The sequence below is a fragment of the Falco naumanni genome, chromosome 4 (assembly GCF_017639655.2).
Source record: "Falco naumanni isolate bFalNau1 chromosome 4, bFalNau1.pat, whole genome shotgun sequence".
NCBI classification, from domain to species: Eukaryota; Metazoa; Chordata; class Aves; order Falconiformes; family Falconidae; genus Falco; species Falco naumanni.
The window spans coordinates 29,038,866-29,056,494 of NC_054057.1; the positions used below are offsets into that span (position 1 = coordinate 29,038,866).

Below are 17,629 nucleotides of genomic sequence, written 5' to 3' on the forward strand. Positions count from 1 at the left end.
CACTTGTATACTTTAATCAAGGAGCTTCTGGCAGTGATGGCAAGGATACATACATTATGGTAGGAGTGAGCTCATTGATCTAAACAGTCTTTCAACTGCACTGTAAATGTGTTTTGTATGTTGGGCTCTATAGAAAACCCATAAAATAACAGATTTGGTTAGAAAAAAAACAAACAGTAGAATTTTGCATATACAATTCTGCCGTATTTCACATAAGGGTTCAAAAAGTATGTTATCATCTTGAGAGGTAGGAGCTAGTTAAGGGTGCAAAACTCAAGACTTGCTGCCAAGGAGGTGAGATGGGTAGGGAAATGCTTTGATCATCAAAGTCAGTGACCTTTTGGAAAAGCTGTGAATGTTTCCTCCCACATTTTGGTGCAAATGCAGCAAGGGCAATAAACTTATGAAGATGAAACCACAAAAAGTGTTTCTGTAGGGATGGCATTTGGAAGGTGTTGCTGAATAGGCTGAATTCTCTGAGATAACACGTAGCATGTACCTTCAGGTTCCTAATTAGGAAAGTCAAAGTACTGAAAAGCTGTTACAAGTGTGGTCTGGATTTCAGTTTATTTCACTTGTAACCCTGTACCTGGTTTCTTTCTGTCTGAAGCAAAGGTTATTCTGCTATAACTGATTAGACTGAAACTGGCCAGCTAGAGGAACTCCAGCTTCACAGAAGCATTGATCCCAAATGAAATGTCCTGTGCTGGTACCTGTAGGGACTTTGTGCCCTGGGCTATCTGATGATATTTGAGATGGTTGTCTATTCCTTTCAGTCTGCTACAGCCAATGTATGGGACACTGTTGGTAGTTCCCTCCAACAGGGAGAGATTAACCTCCCCTTTTGCAAGACCAGCAGCCAGAAAAACTTCAACTCTAGGCAGTGCATGAAAATTCCCTTTCAGAATAATAGTTGTGAAATTAATGTGGTTTTGCATGATGTTTAAATATCCTAGTTGTCTCAAATCAATATTCTGTAACTTCTGTAGTCTGACAATAACCTATATAGCAGTTTCACTTCATGTACCAGGTGATTATTGCTTTTAGTGAATGGAGCATCATATGCTGCAGAGGTAGTTTTGTATGATAAATGATGCCCGAGGTTTTTCTGTGTAGGAAGCCAGCAAGGTCAAAGAACTGCAGCCTTTTTGGAGACTTAATAGCATAAAATACTGAGATTGCTCAGTCTACATGAAATTAGAAGGTGAGCATGCTTGGTGTCTGTGAAGGGTGAGGCAGAAGAAGGGATTGACACCAGGATCTTCATAAAGCTGCAGTGGCCAGGTCTAGTATAGACTGCCATATCAGTGAAAAAAAAAGAGAATTTACTGCATGTAAAAATTCTTGAAGGCATGCAGGACTGACTGGAGTTATGGTGGATATTTTAGGGTTTTTTTGGTGTGTGTGTGTGGAGTGGGGGATGACAGGGACAGTCCAGGGGTGAAGCCGGAGATAAGACATTGAAATTGTTGTGATTATATCTAAGAGTTACGGATCTGCAGCCCTCTGCTTCTAGAAAGGCAATAACTTCAGCTGTGTTGAAAAATAATAAAGCTTACTGAGGCAGAATAAATGAAATAAAAATGGGGCACAGACTTCAAGCTGATGAACTATAATCCATAGCATTTCTGAACAGTTTTCCTGAAGATTTTCTGCAAGGTTATCTGAGACGCACTGTCTGGGAATTTGATAAGTTTGAGCTTAGCCCAACCTTCTAAGCAATTTGTAACTACATCGCTCCAGCCATTATTTTTATGTGAGGATATCATTCAGATTTTTTAAGGCAGATGAAAATTTTTCTTCAACTAATCTGACTATTCTTTGTGTATAAAAGGATGAAATTTATGATTATTTAGGGGTTGGTTTTGGTTTTTTTTCTCCCCTTTGACATGTGACTTGAGTGGAGCTTGAGCTACTGACTCCCTCATTTTCTGTCCTGTACTAATTCCCTCCACACAGACACTGCCTACGGTGTTGTAGCCAGAGCACTTGTGTGGTGTTAGGGAGGGAAATAAGAAAGAAGGAAGCAACAGCTTTATGCCTTCTTTCTCCTTTCACCACTGCCATATTAAATGCAAAGAAGTAACATTAAGCGCTTTCTTCATGATAAATGGCATGGAAAAGTGTCATAGAGCTGAGTGGGGAAGATTTCTTGAATGGGCAGGCACCCATCTGTCTATAGTGCCTGCTCATGTTATTCCTGAGCAATTGCAGCTCTCTCAGCTGCTTCATCAAAAGTTGCCCTCAAAAAGTCAGTGATGTTGGCTGAGAAGGAAAAACCAGAACCAGTGGGAAGGTAGCATACCTGTAGCAGCTTGAAGGGTAGGGATGTTAGGAAGAGCAAGCTGGAGCTGTGCTGTTGCTTTTGGGGGGTGAATAGAGACAACAGAAGATTAAACTCAGCATAGGACTGCCTGGGCTAGCGTGGGGGACTTCTCTGATTTGCTGTACGAGCAGTTCATTGACTGATTTTGGAGGTCTGCCAACTAACTGGTGAGAACCTCAGGAATGATTTCTGCCTCTGAGCCCTCCAGGGAGGCAGGACAAGGGAATACACAGCCTTAAAATGCTTCCCGTGGGTAATACTATCTATCACAATATAATAGTGTGGTTTTCCTGGCTAGGAAAACTAGCTTTCCATTGAGGTATTGCATCCAGGCTAACGGTATGCATCACCAGAGGGACAACTGCTGCTGGAAACACAGTTGGATGCTGTGGTACAATGGAGACAATGAATGTGGTTAAACAACGTAGGGATTGGAGGTAGAAGAGTTCTGGAACAACTGTCTCATACAATTCTTAGTTTCAATTCTGAAAAAGAAGATAATATCTTTGAAAAGTGACTTTGTCACTGCTGCATAAAAATGGATGAGATTGGACATGTTATTCTCCTTATCATATCAAACAGTAAGGAACAAAAGTATAGATGCCCTCTTCTCAATAGGTAGGAATAGATGGTCCAATCAATGAGCCTGTAAGGCAGGTAGATTTAAGAACTAAATTTAGACCCATAAAGGCATGCAATTTGTTGTGAACTTGTCTCAGGTTTATTGAGCTTGATCATTCCTTTAGAAGAAGGTTCACAATGATATTGTAGGCCGATGTATTTGTTTGGGGTTTTTTGAAGATCAAATCACTCCCATTTCCATTATAAAACTATCAGCAATACTGGAAGTAGCTTTTCCTCATTTTCATATGTAAGATTTCTTATTTCTTCCTCTGAAATATGTAGTCTTCTGCGATCAGAGATGGATTAAATGGGATCTGATATTGCATGGAAGTTTATCTTCTTCTGACTTCATTATTTGTTGCTAGACCATTACCACCATTTTAGAGTTGATCTGGCAGTCCTGTTGTTTCAGTAAGTAAAAGTATTAATACTATTAATCAGAAGTTGTTAAAAGTACAATTCAGAGATTCTAATGTCCTTCATTAGTAGAGAAACTATCCATTTAAACATTAATCCCATTTGATAGAAATAAGAGGGTTTTCTGCTTGACAAGAGCATGTATAATTGCTATGTAAAGGGAGTGGAGAGCCTGCAATTTAATGGCAGGTACTGGGTTTGGCTTTTAGAGAATGAAATAAATTTTTATGACTATCCCTCCCTACCTCACTTCAAAATTAAAGTGTCAAATATAACTAATATATTGGCAGGTGTAGCTTAATTGACAGCTCAGCCAATTATTAACAATGCAGGCACAAATGTTTTAAATGCAATGATGTCTTGCTGCTGGAGGAGAGTTCCAACCAAACTTTGAGGACTGTAGTTGCCATAAAAAACAACAAAGAAGTGGTGCACTTTCTGCAGTATACCTTGGAAAGTGTTCCTGTGATTAAGACTCCTTCTCTGATGCTTTCTTTGCTGTGTTCCTGAAGTGCCAAGGACTGTTAAACAAGTTCTTCTGTCAAAACAGATCAATACACAAAAAAATGGTATCAGTCTTCCCTTGTAAATAGTATCACAATCTATCAAACATACTATTTGTGCTGTTACATGTTTCCTGTGTCTGTTATGTGGTCAGTGAAGTAGAGTAAAATGTAATTTGTGGATGCACTGAAGAATGATTAGGCTTACAGTTATTAACTCTCTAAACTAACGTCTAATGAGAACCAGAGGATTCCTTGCCAAATGAAATTACTTTCTTCTATGATATTTAATGGAATTATTTTCCCAAAACAGGTGGTTGCCTGTTTTATTTTTTTTTTTCTGTGTTGAGCTGGTCACGTGTTGCCCATCTTCTGTCATTTCTGCCCTCTCAGTATTGATCTCTCTTTATGTTTCCCAGAAGAAATAGAACAAGTGACTGACATGAGTCCCAGTCTCTGCTCACCACCCGCCCCCCCGGCAACTGGGATTTCTTCTTGACTCCTTTATACGTTTTGAAATCTTGCCTGACATAGTTTAAACACTGCAAAACAAACTCACCACGCGTATTGCTGTGTTAACTTTTTTTTGGGGGGTGGTAGTGCTGTATGTTTTGTGGGGTTTCTTGTTTTGTTTTCTGTTGGGTTTTTTTGTCCCTCCACCAAGTCAACCAACACCAAAGTGGTTCCATATGAGAAGGTTCACCTGACAGTGCAGGTTTTCTGATGTGTTTTTCCCCTCCACAGGAGCAGAAGTCTGTCATGCTTATGGAAAGAGCCCTTTCTAGTTCCCCGTCTCTTCACTAGCACAGCCCACTGCAGTGTCCCCTGGTATCTTTCTCCAGGCACTCACCTCAGTTTGCTGAAACCAGAAGAGTAAAGGCACCTTTTATATGCCTGGATATCAGGTTTGATTTCCTTCAAGGTTCTTGCTGCATTTTTGCCAATTCATCTTCAATCTACCTCTGTCCAAAATAAAGTGTCAGTATCCATGCAGCATACTGACAGGCAATTTAGTTCCACAATTGGATGTTCAAGAGTGGGTCCTGGCATAGTGTCAGCCACATCGATAGCAGAAAACCCGTCCTACGTATTTTTAACATATACAGCTGATACAGGTGGTTAAAACCTGTTGTTAATTACAGTTATAATTTTGAGAACTTTAAAAGTTACGAGCAACTAAACACTGGCCCTTCTCTGCAGGTGAGCTCCTTGGCACGTTCTGCTTTGCCCTGATGCTGTGAAGAGAGCCCAGCTCTTGTAGGATTTCTGTCGTCACAGCACTGGTTCAGATGAGACATTTAAATGTTGAAAGTCAAGAGGGTTTTTGCCCCTGCCTGTGCTCAGCCCTTAAATTAATTATTTCAATGGAACATGTAACTCATAAGTGTCTGATTGTCAGTTCCTAATTAAGAACTACTTTGCTACTTAACCTGAGTTTGATTCTCTGGAAACTGTATCCTCTTTGTGTTTTCTGGATGGATAGTGGTATTTTCTATATATAACTGGAAGAGTGTTAAACAGTAAGATGTGGCCAAAATCAAGTCTTTGGGATGGAGGAAGACTTTTTTTTTTTTTTTCTTTTTTTTCTTTTTTTTTTTTTTTTTTTTCTGGTCATGCCCCTGTGACTCTGAGTCATACAAAAAAGGCTTTCTGTTTGTTGTTGGTTTTTTTTTTTTAATTTCCTTAATTATCCTTGATGTTAGCTCTGAGGCTGTAAATCACTCACCACTGTTAATGCTACTGCTACTTCTGTCTCCCACCACAGCTTCCTGCCCTCAAAGACCACAGCTCACATCTGTCCCTCTGCAAAGCTGACTTTTGGCATTAACAGGCAGAGACATGAGCCTTTCCCAGGGACAAGCATAATAAATACTAAGCAGAGCTGGGAGTGCTCTCTAAATCTAGCTAGTGTGCAGGTGTCTAAAGCTTTGTCTCTACTCGCCACTAACAGGCAAGCTGCTCAGTTCAAGACCCTGTGTAACTTCTGCATGAAACTTGGATGGGAGTAAAAGTCTAATTTGATCGAAAAAGAAGAAGAAATCAGGGTAACAAAATCATATGTTGAGTGCTTTGGAGCTATGCTGTACTTACAAACCTGTGATCACAGCTATAGTTCACAAGGGTATAAACAGCAGAGATTTTGAGATTCCCAGTTGCTCCCACTCCTTTAGGTTGTTCAAAAATGTTGACAGTTGGGTTTTTTGTTTCATCCTAACAAACATTAAAAATACCCAAGGATGGGCAGCAGGGCTGTAGTTTACATGCAGAGCATGGTACATAGAGGCTTTGCCTTTGCTCTTCAGTGTTGCATGTATTATGGTGGCATTGAAGCACCTGCAGCACCTAGAAATGGAAAATTACTGCTTAACAAAACTGCTAAATAAAAGGTGTTCTTTACAGAGTGCTTTCAACACCCATTTTGAAGGAATAACTGTTGGTAACACAGCCAGTGATAACTTGTAGTATTACAATCTCTGTGAAGGATCCCGAAGTGGTTTCATAGGACCTCCAAAAGCCAAGAAACCAACTGTGCTTCCAAAGTAGGTAGGGTTACATACAATAAGTGAGAATCCAGTGTGATTTTTAACTGTTATTGTTTTTAGAGGTTTTTGAGAGGTGGTAAGGAAATGAATTCATAGAAGAATTAGGCTAATAAACTTGCAAAGCTTTCTCTGTTCAGCAAAAAGAAGAAATACTACAATTCAGTTGTACAAAGTTGGTTCCTTTCATTCATTTTTTAGTGACATCTTTACTCTCCATTTCCTGTTCTTTAAAATGATACTTAGCAATGTAAGTAGAAGGCAACATATTTCTTTCTTCCTGAGGCCAAAGAGAAGCAACGGAGTATTTCAGAGTGGTAGCTGAAACCCCAAAGACAACATCAAAACTTCACTACATATTCTTGAGTCTTCTGAAAAGCGATATACCCAGATGTAAAGTTTATAATTGAAAAGAAATGCTCTAGCTCCCACGCTTACAACAAGCAATTTTAGAAGCGTAGTTGTGTGGATTGGAAGGAAGGAGACTTGCCTTGTAAAGGGAGTGCCTATAGTATAGTCATTTTTGCTTGCAGTTTGTTCCCCAAGCCGGGCTGTAAAGCAGTCAGTTCTGGGTTGTGCAGAACTGAGCAGAGACTGTAAAAACCCACTTGTGAACTTGTGGAAATCTACTGAGAGGGTGACCCACTTCAGATCCCATTTTTGTTGTGCTGAGACTACTAGCTCTAGCCTTTAACAGTAGCTTAAATGAAGTATTAGGAGCAGCGATTACATCAGTTACAAGCAGCAGTTAGACATACGCTGGGTCTGCAGTAAGCTTAAACCCTTCAGGAAGGAGTGTGAATGGCTTCCCAGTTCCCATGGGGTGATAAATCTTCAGAACTTTGAAAAAGTAAGTATCAAACTTGGAAACTACTTAACAACAGAATAAACTAGTACATATTTCAATTGAAAATGCTTTTCTATCATATAGGTAAAGTGACGAGTAACAGGGTTATACTAAAGTATTACCTTTAGTATATTCTTACTGCCGAGTATTAGTAAAATAGGTAATATAGGGTTGAGATCTCTCGTGGCTGAACATTAAAAGCCATTTCTGTCTCTGTTCAGAATGAGATACAGTTGCATTTCCTTGACTGCCTCACACGACCAGGCTAAGGGAGTAAGTCAAAGACTTTATCAGTTCAACTGAAGGTTTCATTTGCTCTCCTTTACAATCACTAACTACAGTACCACAGTTCAGCCCTGTAATCAAAGATTGGTAAACTTGTGCCCAACTGCCTCTCACCAAACTCTGAGCTGTGTAAAGCAGTTCCAGGCCACAAGTACCGAGGGTCTGTTAAGCATTAGTTACAGTAATAGGTCATTTTTTATGTAGAAACATGTTAAAAGCTGAGAACGGGCAGTCGCTTTGATTTGATGCTGCTGTGTAGTGCCCTCTGAAACCATCTCTTCAGTGTATGGTTTTCTGTTTAGAATTCCTTTTCTATTTAACAGAATTTAAATAGTTCAGTATACTTAGTATTTGTTCAGACCAGGAACAATGTATTTAAGATTCTGGTGAATATACCTTGTTCCTTTTTCAGAAATAAACTTGTAAAGTAAGTCTAACAACCCAATCTATATAACTAGCAAGTTATTTTTCCCCATGACAGCTGAAAGTGAGCCTGAGGAATAAGGCATATCTCCATCACCTGCTTGTGTTGCTTGTCTTGTCTTTGCAAATGCATAAGTTTCATCCTTCAGATAAAAAGTCCGCAAATCACTATGAATAACAGTATGGCTGAGTAGCATTATTTGTGTAAGGGGCAAGTAGGAGTCCATGGGGAGACACTGCCACAGGGGACCTCTGCTGTTAATACAACCTGCTTTTGAAGACAGCTGAACCGGGTGAATGTTGAATGAAAGACAAATTGCTAGCGTTTTGCTCTGAGATGTTGATACCTTAAAAACACAAAGGAATGTGTTCCCTCTCATTTTTGAGGGCAGAGCTTTTTTTTTTTATTTTCTTCCTTGCCACTATTTTAAGCACATCAGGACATGTTTTCTCCAGTAGAGGGGTGGGGTGGGGGTGGGGGGGGGAGTCTTGAATTTTGAAAGACCTGGAAGAGATTTCTGGAGGCATCACATGCAGCAGAAATGCCATTTGCAGCAAATCTGTCTCTTGACTTCTGCGAAGCTGAACTTTCTACCTGAGACTTTCTTCTTCTTCTTCTAATGCATTTTGCTTCCCCTGTTACAGTGCTGAATGTGCCTGCCAGCAGCACTCTGGGTCCTGAGTCCCCTGCTCTTAAGGGCTGAGCAGCACACTCTGCGCTTGAACACAGAGTGCACCTGGCAAACTGTTTCTTTGCCCTCATATAGAAAAATGCCACATCCCTCAGCAGTCACTGGTCATCGCCATAGCTGGTCTCTTTCCAACCTCTTCACTTCATTCTCTGCTCATTTCACACTGTGAGCTGACATGCCGTCAGTCAAATAATTCTTTGCGCCATTAAGCACTTGTCAGTTTACATATTTCTTACCCAGTACCTACAGCAAATTAAAAGCTTAGCTTCTGATTCTTCCTATACATAATTTCCTCTTTTTGCAGCAAAAAGGTTTCATACCTTTCCTTTTGCCACAGATCAGCATAGCTTTATATCCCACATCCCTTCTCTTGTGAATGATCGTTTGTCTGGATTTGTCCAGGTAAGTGCTTTAGATTTGATGGGTTCTTAATTAATAGGGTTGTCCTATCAAAAGTTTCATTTGGGATTCTATTTTATCACAGAGTGTACCCATGGAAAAGGGGGAGCATCGGATCTTCTTATTTTCCTAGTGTCTGTGAAGGTGCTAGGGATTTATGCGTTCTGATCACTAAGGCTGGGACGCAGGAGAGACGGGACCCAGCTCTGGTGTCAGATCATGTAACTGTTCAGGAGGCACATTGCCCGGTACCCGATGGCATGTGTACAGTTTGTCCCCAGAATTTCCCACATCCCTTGACATGCTGACCAAATGTGGTCATCTTTTGCCCAGGAATGTTTAAATCTCCCCCCTTCACTCGTCCTCTTCTTGGCTGGCCTGAAGATATGCCTCAGTCACAAGGGCTCCCTCATCATGCTCTCATACCAAGGAATGCTTTCAAGGCAGGGGGGAGCTTATTTTTGAAAGTGGTTTTCCTTTTCAGCATCCACCATTTCTGTCTTTGTGCCCGGCTAGTGGTGAATGTTTTAAGGAGTTCCCAGAGGGAACTTTTAGGAAATGGCTTGTTCTATTTGCAGAAATTCTTAGCGTTTATAAAACTTCCATATGCAAACTTGTTGTCATGCCCCTGTCAATATACTCCCACTGTGTAAAGAGATTGTTTTTCTTTCTCTTTCTCTCTCCCTCCCCCTTCCCCATGGGTTTCCTATTTTAGCCCCTGTGCATCTACTTGCACTCTTGTGCTCTTTCTGCATCATTACTGCCTCCCACTTCAAACAGCTACTGAAATAATTGTGGGTGGTTTAACTATTTAAAGAACTATTCTTAGACTCATATTTCAATTGATTGATAAGTCATCAGTTAGACATTAGTGCTGGTAACAAATACACTAGTATTGTAAAAAGTAGACTTTGGTTTTGTACATTTATTGGGATTTTAGACTATGGATGCCCTATACTGGTGTGATTAAACCTCCCCAATCCCTTAAGTAGAAGGCTGGGATAAAAATCTTCCGTGTTTATACAATTTGTTCATTTTTTCCAGCATTTTGAGATGCAGCAGCAAAGCAGAATTTATTTCCTTTGAAGGAATCGGTACATGTTATCAAAGATACTGTCTTTTATCAGAAACAGAGGGAATAGTCATATTTTTATACAGGTGTGGGATGTCAGATCTTGGAATTCTGATGTTGGGATTAAGGAGGTATTCTAGTTTCCAGTTTGGTTCTGGTGGGGTATTAATAGCAGAAGCTGCAAAGTATTAGTCTTGGAGGCTAGCTTTCACTGCTGTCTGAAATCAGGACTTCTAAGGCCTACATCTGAGACTCCTGGTAACAGAGGAACCTGAAAGTCCATACAGCCCTGTGATAGCGGAGTGGCTGGGTGACAGTTGAGCTTAGTCTGACCTCAGCCTTGCATCCTGCCTGAGTGCAAATCAGCACCTGAACAGATTGCCATTAGCTGAAGGCAGCTCTTGTGGGAAGAACAAAAAGTACCAATTTACATCTGCAGTGGAAAAAAGAAAGTCTTAAACCATGGCATTGTGCAATGGAAACAGACAGCAGGCTTTCTATGCAGTAAAGTTTTGATGTAAGATATGTTTCCTTTTTCCCATAACTCACCTACTAGAACTGTAACTGGAAATTCTTTTTCTTACAGCCACAGTAAAAGCAGGACCAATGCATATCCCACTGCCCCCCACCCCCCTCATTTTAAACATGATAAAATGAGATCTACTTAGGCTGCAGCTACTGCTGCAGAGGTAACAGGCTGCAATGTTTCAGACTCTTGAACAAAGCTGACTATTGTATCCTGTGGATGGAGTCAGAAGAACTTCTGGTTTATTTTAACCCTTTGTCTTCCCCTGCCTCCCCCGTTTTTTGGTGGTCTTTTTTGTTTGCTTGTTTTTTTTCTTTTCTTTTTAACCATGTCTTAATGTATCTGTTCCCATAAGCATTTATACCCCGTTATGTATAGGATCAGTGAGAAGATTCTGGGAAAGTCACTAAATGATTGCTTGGTTTATAGCACCAATTTAATGAGTACACAAAAAGACTCGAATATTTTACTTCCTCCAGCTTCTGTTTCTGGGACACGGTAACTTCAGCATGTAGGATACCCAACACTCCGTTGAAGACTTCCAACTCCTCTCTCTGTGCAGCTGAACACAGCATTAGGCACTGGTGCCTTGAGCAGTTCATCCTCCTGTTGCCTGCCTCAGAGGGATGCCCCTCCTGCCCTGCCTTTGCAATAGGTCTGCTGTGGACTCTCTCTTTCAACCACAGCATCTGGTTTACAGCTCTCATGTGGCCCAGTCCATGTGCAAACTGTGTCAAAACCAACCAGCACTTGTAGACCGAACAAGGAAGAGGAGAGACTTGAATGTCCTCTCTTGGGCTGTTGCTGTGCTGGCATGGACCCTAAGGAAGGGTACTTTAAGTCATTCTTGTACGGAATAAAAGGAAATTCTGACCTGATGTTGTCTCAGGGAAGAACATAGGAAGAATAATAAAGCTGAAAGGGTTGGAAATACTTAATGTTAATTGGCAAAGGAAGGAACAGATCTAGCTCTTCCACTTTAAGGATTCTAGTAACACTTAGCAGAAAACAGGAATGAGGATGTTTACTTTTTTAAAAAGAAGTTTTTATTCAAGAACTTCTGTACAGAGGTTATTGTACAATTGGCTTAGTTCCAACTGCAAGATGTTTAAATATGTATTCTTCACTATGGACGGGTACCATATTGTATTGCAGCTGTAGCATCTGCTGTTTTTGCTGAAAATTAGATAGTAAGACTCACTCAGGATTGTGATGCTCTCAGGCAGAGTCCATAAATTTACTCATAAACCATAACATCACTTTTTCTTTTTTTTTTTAATTTGTGTCACATCACAAGAGCAAAGCACAGTTATTTTTCAACAGTTTCCCTTTTTCAGACTGCATACTTGCTGATGCTTTATATGTTTAACTGTTTCCTAGGAGGAAAACACTTCCAGTAGTGGAACAGATTCCCTAACCAGCAGAGAGATTCCACGGAGCAGGTCAGAGGGAACTTTGATTGATGTGGATGACCGGACCCCTGCAGCCAGCTACAGTATGTCTGTTTGACTATTTTCTGTACTAAGGCTCTCCACCTCAAGTCTTCATTTCTGCAAAACAGTAGTGTCAGGAGTGATAACTCCTATGTACACCCCTGTACACTTTTTTTTTTTTAATTGCTTGTGTTTTGCACTACTCGGGTCACTGTAAGGTGTCTCTGGACTCAGAACACAAGGGATTGTCACAAGGTCCCCTAGGAGAAACTTGCTACCGTATGAAAGAAGTTCCTCTGTCCCCTGCCATAGCAAACATGGGTCAGGCAGGTTGGGAGGAAGGGCTGGAATCATTACATGAATAAATGCTATTTAGGGTATGCTTACTGGGGGTCGAGATGGGGAAGAGAAGTAGAAATTCTCAGCCCAACTACATTAATTGAGGGTTTTAAGAACCAGGAAGGCCAGGTAAGTTTGGAGTTAGCCCAGTTAAAAGTTGGGAGGCTCTGCAAAGTTTATTTAATCTCATTGCTAGTTTAACCCAGAAGTTAAGAAAACGTTCCCCTCCACAAGGTAGGGCCTTCTCTTAGCCTTTGTCCAGTAACAGATGTGAGTGACGTAAAGTCTGGCACTTGCTGTATGAGTTGGGAAGCAGGAATTATTTCCTCACTAATCTCCTGCACCCCAGTAATCTGTGCTGTTACCTTGGCATGAGAAAGCATCCAGCCTAATGACTCGGGCTCTGCCAGAGTTTTCTGCTCAGACTTTTCCTGTAGAAACATGCCCTTTAGGATGGGGAAAAATCCCCAAACCCCTAACATTTCTTTTGGGATTAAAGAATTTATTTTTTAACAGATAATAATGATCTGACTGTAATAGCATCAAAGGGCAAGGAAAACTTTTGGCCTGCAGGCAGGAGCAAAAGGACTTTGCAGCTGGTGCTATGCAGCCCATCCCCATCTAGTGGCTCTGACCAAGGCTGGGTGCCCAAGGGGGAGGAGGCTGTCCCTGGGCTCGCTGCCTCTGGGCTCACTCCCCCCCCACCCCAGCACCTCACCTGAAAGGCTCTTGTCAAGACAGTGCTAGAGCCTTGCAGAGGCGCAGCTGGGAAGCAGGTAAATTCCACTTTGGTTCTTCCAAATTGGGATTTTTCAGGAACTGTGGAAAAAGTCAATAGTTTTGGCTTTTTTGTCACAATCCATGACAAATGAAATGAACAAAAAGTACTAACATCTTGGTTGTTTTTTTTAAATCTATCTTTTTGTGGCTGAATACACTGTCATTTTTGCAGTTGAGCAATAATTAGTAACCTTGGAAATGGAAGGTACTATGGAAAGTGTAATAATGAAGGATATAGATATGCTGAAAGAATAGAAATGCTGAATTTTCCCTCTAACATTAAAATTCTTCACAAGGATGTACAAAGAAATGATGGTATAACCTCTGCATATAGAAAAATAATGGGAGACTGGAGTAATAGAAACCCTTGGCACAAGAAGTTGCAGATACTTTGTTGCAAGGAGTGTGAGTCTTAACCTATAAACCAGTTTCTGTGAACAGTTATTAACATAAAATATAAGGACACCTTGTCTTCAGAACAGGTAGACATTATGTTAATAATGACAATTTTTATTAGAAATCATACATAAATATCACTTATACAACCCTATTTGTCTATTTAAATGCAATCTCAGAAAAATCAGCAGGCACAAAAACGTTTCTTGCCAAATTTCAAATTGTACAAGACCTCATAAATTATACCAATCAGGTTTTTTAATGGAAAGCTAGTATAACAAATTCCACACACCGAGATAAATTGTAAGAGTACTGTTATCAATGAAATGCATGTGCACTAGCACGAAAAGGAATCCTGAATAATACATTTATCTGTGCTGTCTACAGTGAAAAATGAAACAGTAATTGTTTAATTTTTGTGGAGAGTTAGACACAAAGGAAAGAAATCCATGGCATTTTGTAAGAGGCCAAGGATTACTGGAATGTAAGGGTTTAAACCTTGTGGGATCTTAGCACGTGCCAATTAACAGTTGTAAGAGTTGATGATGATCAGTGCTTCAAAGAAGACTCTTTACATCCTTCAGCACCGACTTGCTAGACTCTTTCTATTAACAAGATTCTTAAAGCCACTTAGAAATCAATATTGATACACTCTGAAAAACTGAATGAGAAATATATAAATGATCTATATGTATTTTAGGAGGATAAATTTAGTCACCTGTGAATTTAACAGACTATCAGTTGGAAATTAATGGAATGTCTCAAATCTCCATGCTTTAGGAAATGCTTCTGTTTTTTTCTTTTAAACAGATGTCAATGAAAGTAAATCGGATTTGGATATTGACTGGCCTGATGTATTCAGACATGCCCATGCAGTTTCCAAGACTAATCCTTTCTGGAATGAACTGTCAGCCTCCAACCCTTTTGTACATGACATAGCTGCCTCAAATAGAAATGAAAATAATAAATACCTTTCGATCTTAAAAGAAAAACCCTATTTGTTCTCTAAAGTTTCTAGCAACAGTGATTCTTTGGCTTCCTCGGGTGATGAGCTAGATATTGATTGTCTTTTAAGAAAGACTTCAGCAAGAAGATCTGGACGATCCAAGAGTGTCTCTGACTTCCTGGATATTGTTGATAACCAAAGATTTAATCCTCGCAAGACAATACCTCAAAAAACTGTAGCTTCAGACATGACATGGCTTCAAAGTGACCGTGAAGCTTACAAAGTGGCTTGGTTGAGTCACCGACAACTCACCCGATCTTGTCTAGATTTAGAAGCCATGAGCCATAGTCCTGGATGGGCACAAACACAAGCTACAGACATTCATGTAGTTTGTAAAATGAATCATGAAGGGGGTTCAGTACAGCTACCTGACTCGGACATCAACATTCATGTCCCTGTGGGTCATGTATTACCTGGGGAATTCCAAGAAGTTGGTTTAAAGGCTATCCTTAACCCTCCATCATCGTTTAACAATGAGCTGTCTAGCACCATAAGTCCTCTGATAGAACTTACACTGAGCAACCTCAACACAAGGGAAGCCATTTTCCTCGAGGTGAAAGTTGCAGCTAAAGTGAAGAATGATCCACTCAGCCAAGTTATGAGTGATATAGTGTGTCTTTTTAGTTTCAATAAAGAAGGGCCTTTTAAGAAGCTAGAGAATTGCTACACCTATCAAGATACCATACAAGTGAAGTTAACGGACCTAAGTCATGTGATGTATGCAGTGATTGCTGTACAAGCAAAGAAAATCCAGCCTCCAGCAACTAATGTCTGGGATTATGTTCACAGAACAGTCTCAGTTGGAATTTATGGCCCCAAATATATTCATCCATCTTTTACAGCAGTTTTTACAGTCTTTGGTCATAACTACATTCCAGGAAAACTCACAATTTGTGATATAAAAAAGGGGGGGAAAAATATGCCTCCTGTTGTCTTTCAGCTGTGGGGAAAACATACGTTTCTGCTTGAAAAGCCACAAGATCTAAACATTTCTTTGGTATCCTGTGATCCAGATTTTGAAGTGAAGATGGAAGACCAAAGCAAAAATATTAAAGAGGAGGAGCTGAAAACAGGTGAAATGGTCCGTCAACAATTCCTGTTTTCCATGCTTGGATGTAGGGAGATGCATTTCTTTGTTTTTCTTGTTCAAATTAAAGTCTTAAAAAGTAGCCAAGTAACGCAGTTCCATGTTACGACTCCTGATCCAGCTCCAAAATTAAGTGGAGTTATTAATAGGCCAAAGCACTTACAAAACCGCAAAGAAATCAAGTCTGCACCTTGGCTTTTAATACCAACAGTTAAATATCCAAAGTTTCAAGATAAAACTTTGAGTGTCAATACTTATGGAGTGGCTTTGAAAACTGTGTTACGTCAAAATAAGATTGACTATTTGCTAGAATATTTTAAAGGGGACACTATAGCACTTCTTGGTGAAGACAAAGTAAAAGCCATTGGACAAACTAAAATAAAAGAGTGGTACGTGGGAGTTCTCAGAAGAAAGATTGGTCTTGTACATTGCAAAAACATAAAAGTGATTTCCAAAGAACAAGCTATGGACACTACTGACAGTGAGCTAACAACCAGGAATCTTGTTGAACAAATTGCATTGCCATTCAAAAAACTGACTTACATCTACTCAGTAGTTCTGTCTACAGTATCAGAGAGTGTTTATGACTGGAGAGCTTTGGCTGAGGTGCTGAGATATTCACATATGTCTTTGGATAACTTTAATGAGGCACATGCTGATAAAGAGTCAGAGAGAGTTGCGCACGTTGTGAAGAGAATGAAGGAAGACTGCCATGCTAACAAAAAAAAAAGACTGTTTCTTTATGAGCTCATTGTTGTAAGTATTGCATGAACTAACTTGGTTATTAGGAATGCACCTCCTAGAAACTACTCAATAATAATGTGTGAACATGGTCCAGCACCCTTGTAGGAATCTTTACAAACCTGAAGATACTGCTAAACATTGTAGGCACCTATAGGAGGAAGACACATTCAGACTCTCATAAAAAAAAAATCTTTGATTAATTAATTATAAACAGTGAGTGTTCTATAAATGTTCCAGGAGCCTTGCTCATTTGGTAGGTTGACTGAGTTGACTTTTTTGGTTTTAAACAGCTATGACTGAAATAGTTTTGTCTTTTGTCATGGAAGTCATTGTGGTAAATTGCTTCTCTGAGCAGTTCACATTCCCATTGTCAAGTATTTAATAACCTTATAGTGTGGAACCTCCGTTATTTATATATATTTGTGTACCCTAAGGTGCATGTCTCAGTTAGCTTCATATGTTTAAAGCAAGGAAATCCTGACCCACATGTTGAAGGCAAGATTTTTCTATCCACGTGTGACAACTTCATAGTCAATGTTGTAGTGACCTAAGGACAATATTGCATTTCAGTATATATTCTCCTGGGCCACACTTTTAAGTCACTGGGCAATTCTATGTGATTCAGTACTGTTCAATGTGAATTGAAGTGGTTTTATTCTAAATGTTTCCAGGTAATAGGTTGCGTTGTTAACTATCTTAGTTTACTTATGGATCTGTGCACAAATAAATTTGGAATTAATGATTACTCAATACTTTCCTTGGCTCTGATGGAAAAGTCTACCAGCCTGTTGAGGGACAGAAGAAAATCAAATTTTTGATATGAGAATAAAGTGCTATAAAAATGGGTGTTTAAAAGTTCACATGGTAGCCTTTCATCTGAAGCCTTTTGACTACCTGATTGTAAACCTTATCAGGGTTTACTTCTCATAACTCATCTACCCTCTTTGAAATGCTGACAGCAATTTCAGCAGGATTCAGGAAATGTTGATAGTAGTGGCCACTTACAACTCTTAAGGCTGCATTAAACTGCATGGAATAAAACTCAGCAAGTATCAAGTATAGTTTAATCTGCCATGCCTCTGTAGAAAAAGTGAAGAGGGGAGGCAATGGTGAAAATGATCCAAACTTTTAATTGAATACAGTGAAACAGAATTCATTACAGACTAGGCTAAAAGTGGGGCATAATTAAA

At 39.8% G+C, this 17,629-nt stretch overlaps 1 protein-coding gene across 1 annotated transcript in view; it reads left to right on the plus strand.

Moving 5' to 3' along the window:
* Positions 1–17,629, plus strand: part of MACC1 (MET transcriptional regulator MACC1) — a 64,958-nt gene that overhangs the window by 38,784 nt on the left and 8,545 nt on the right. The window contains exons 2-4 of the mRNA XM_040589091.1: positions 8,962–9,059; positions 12,035–12,149; positions 14,413–16,451. Of these exons, the coding sequence (XP_040445025.1) occupies positions 8,962–9,059; positions 12,035–12,149; positions 14,413–16,451 (2,252 nt within the window). The remainder of the gene's footprint in view (positions 1–8,961; positions 9,060–12,034; positions 12,150–14,412; positions 16,452–17,629) is intronic.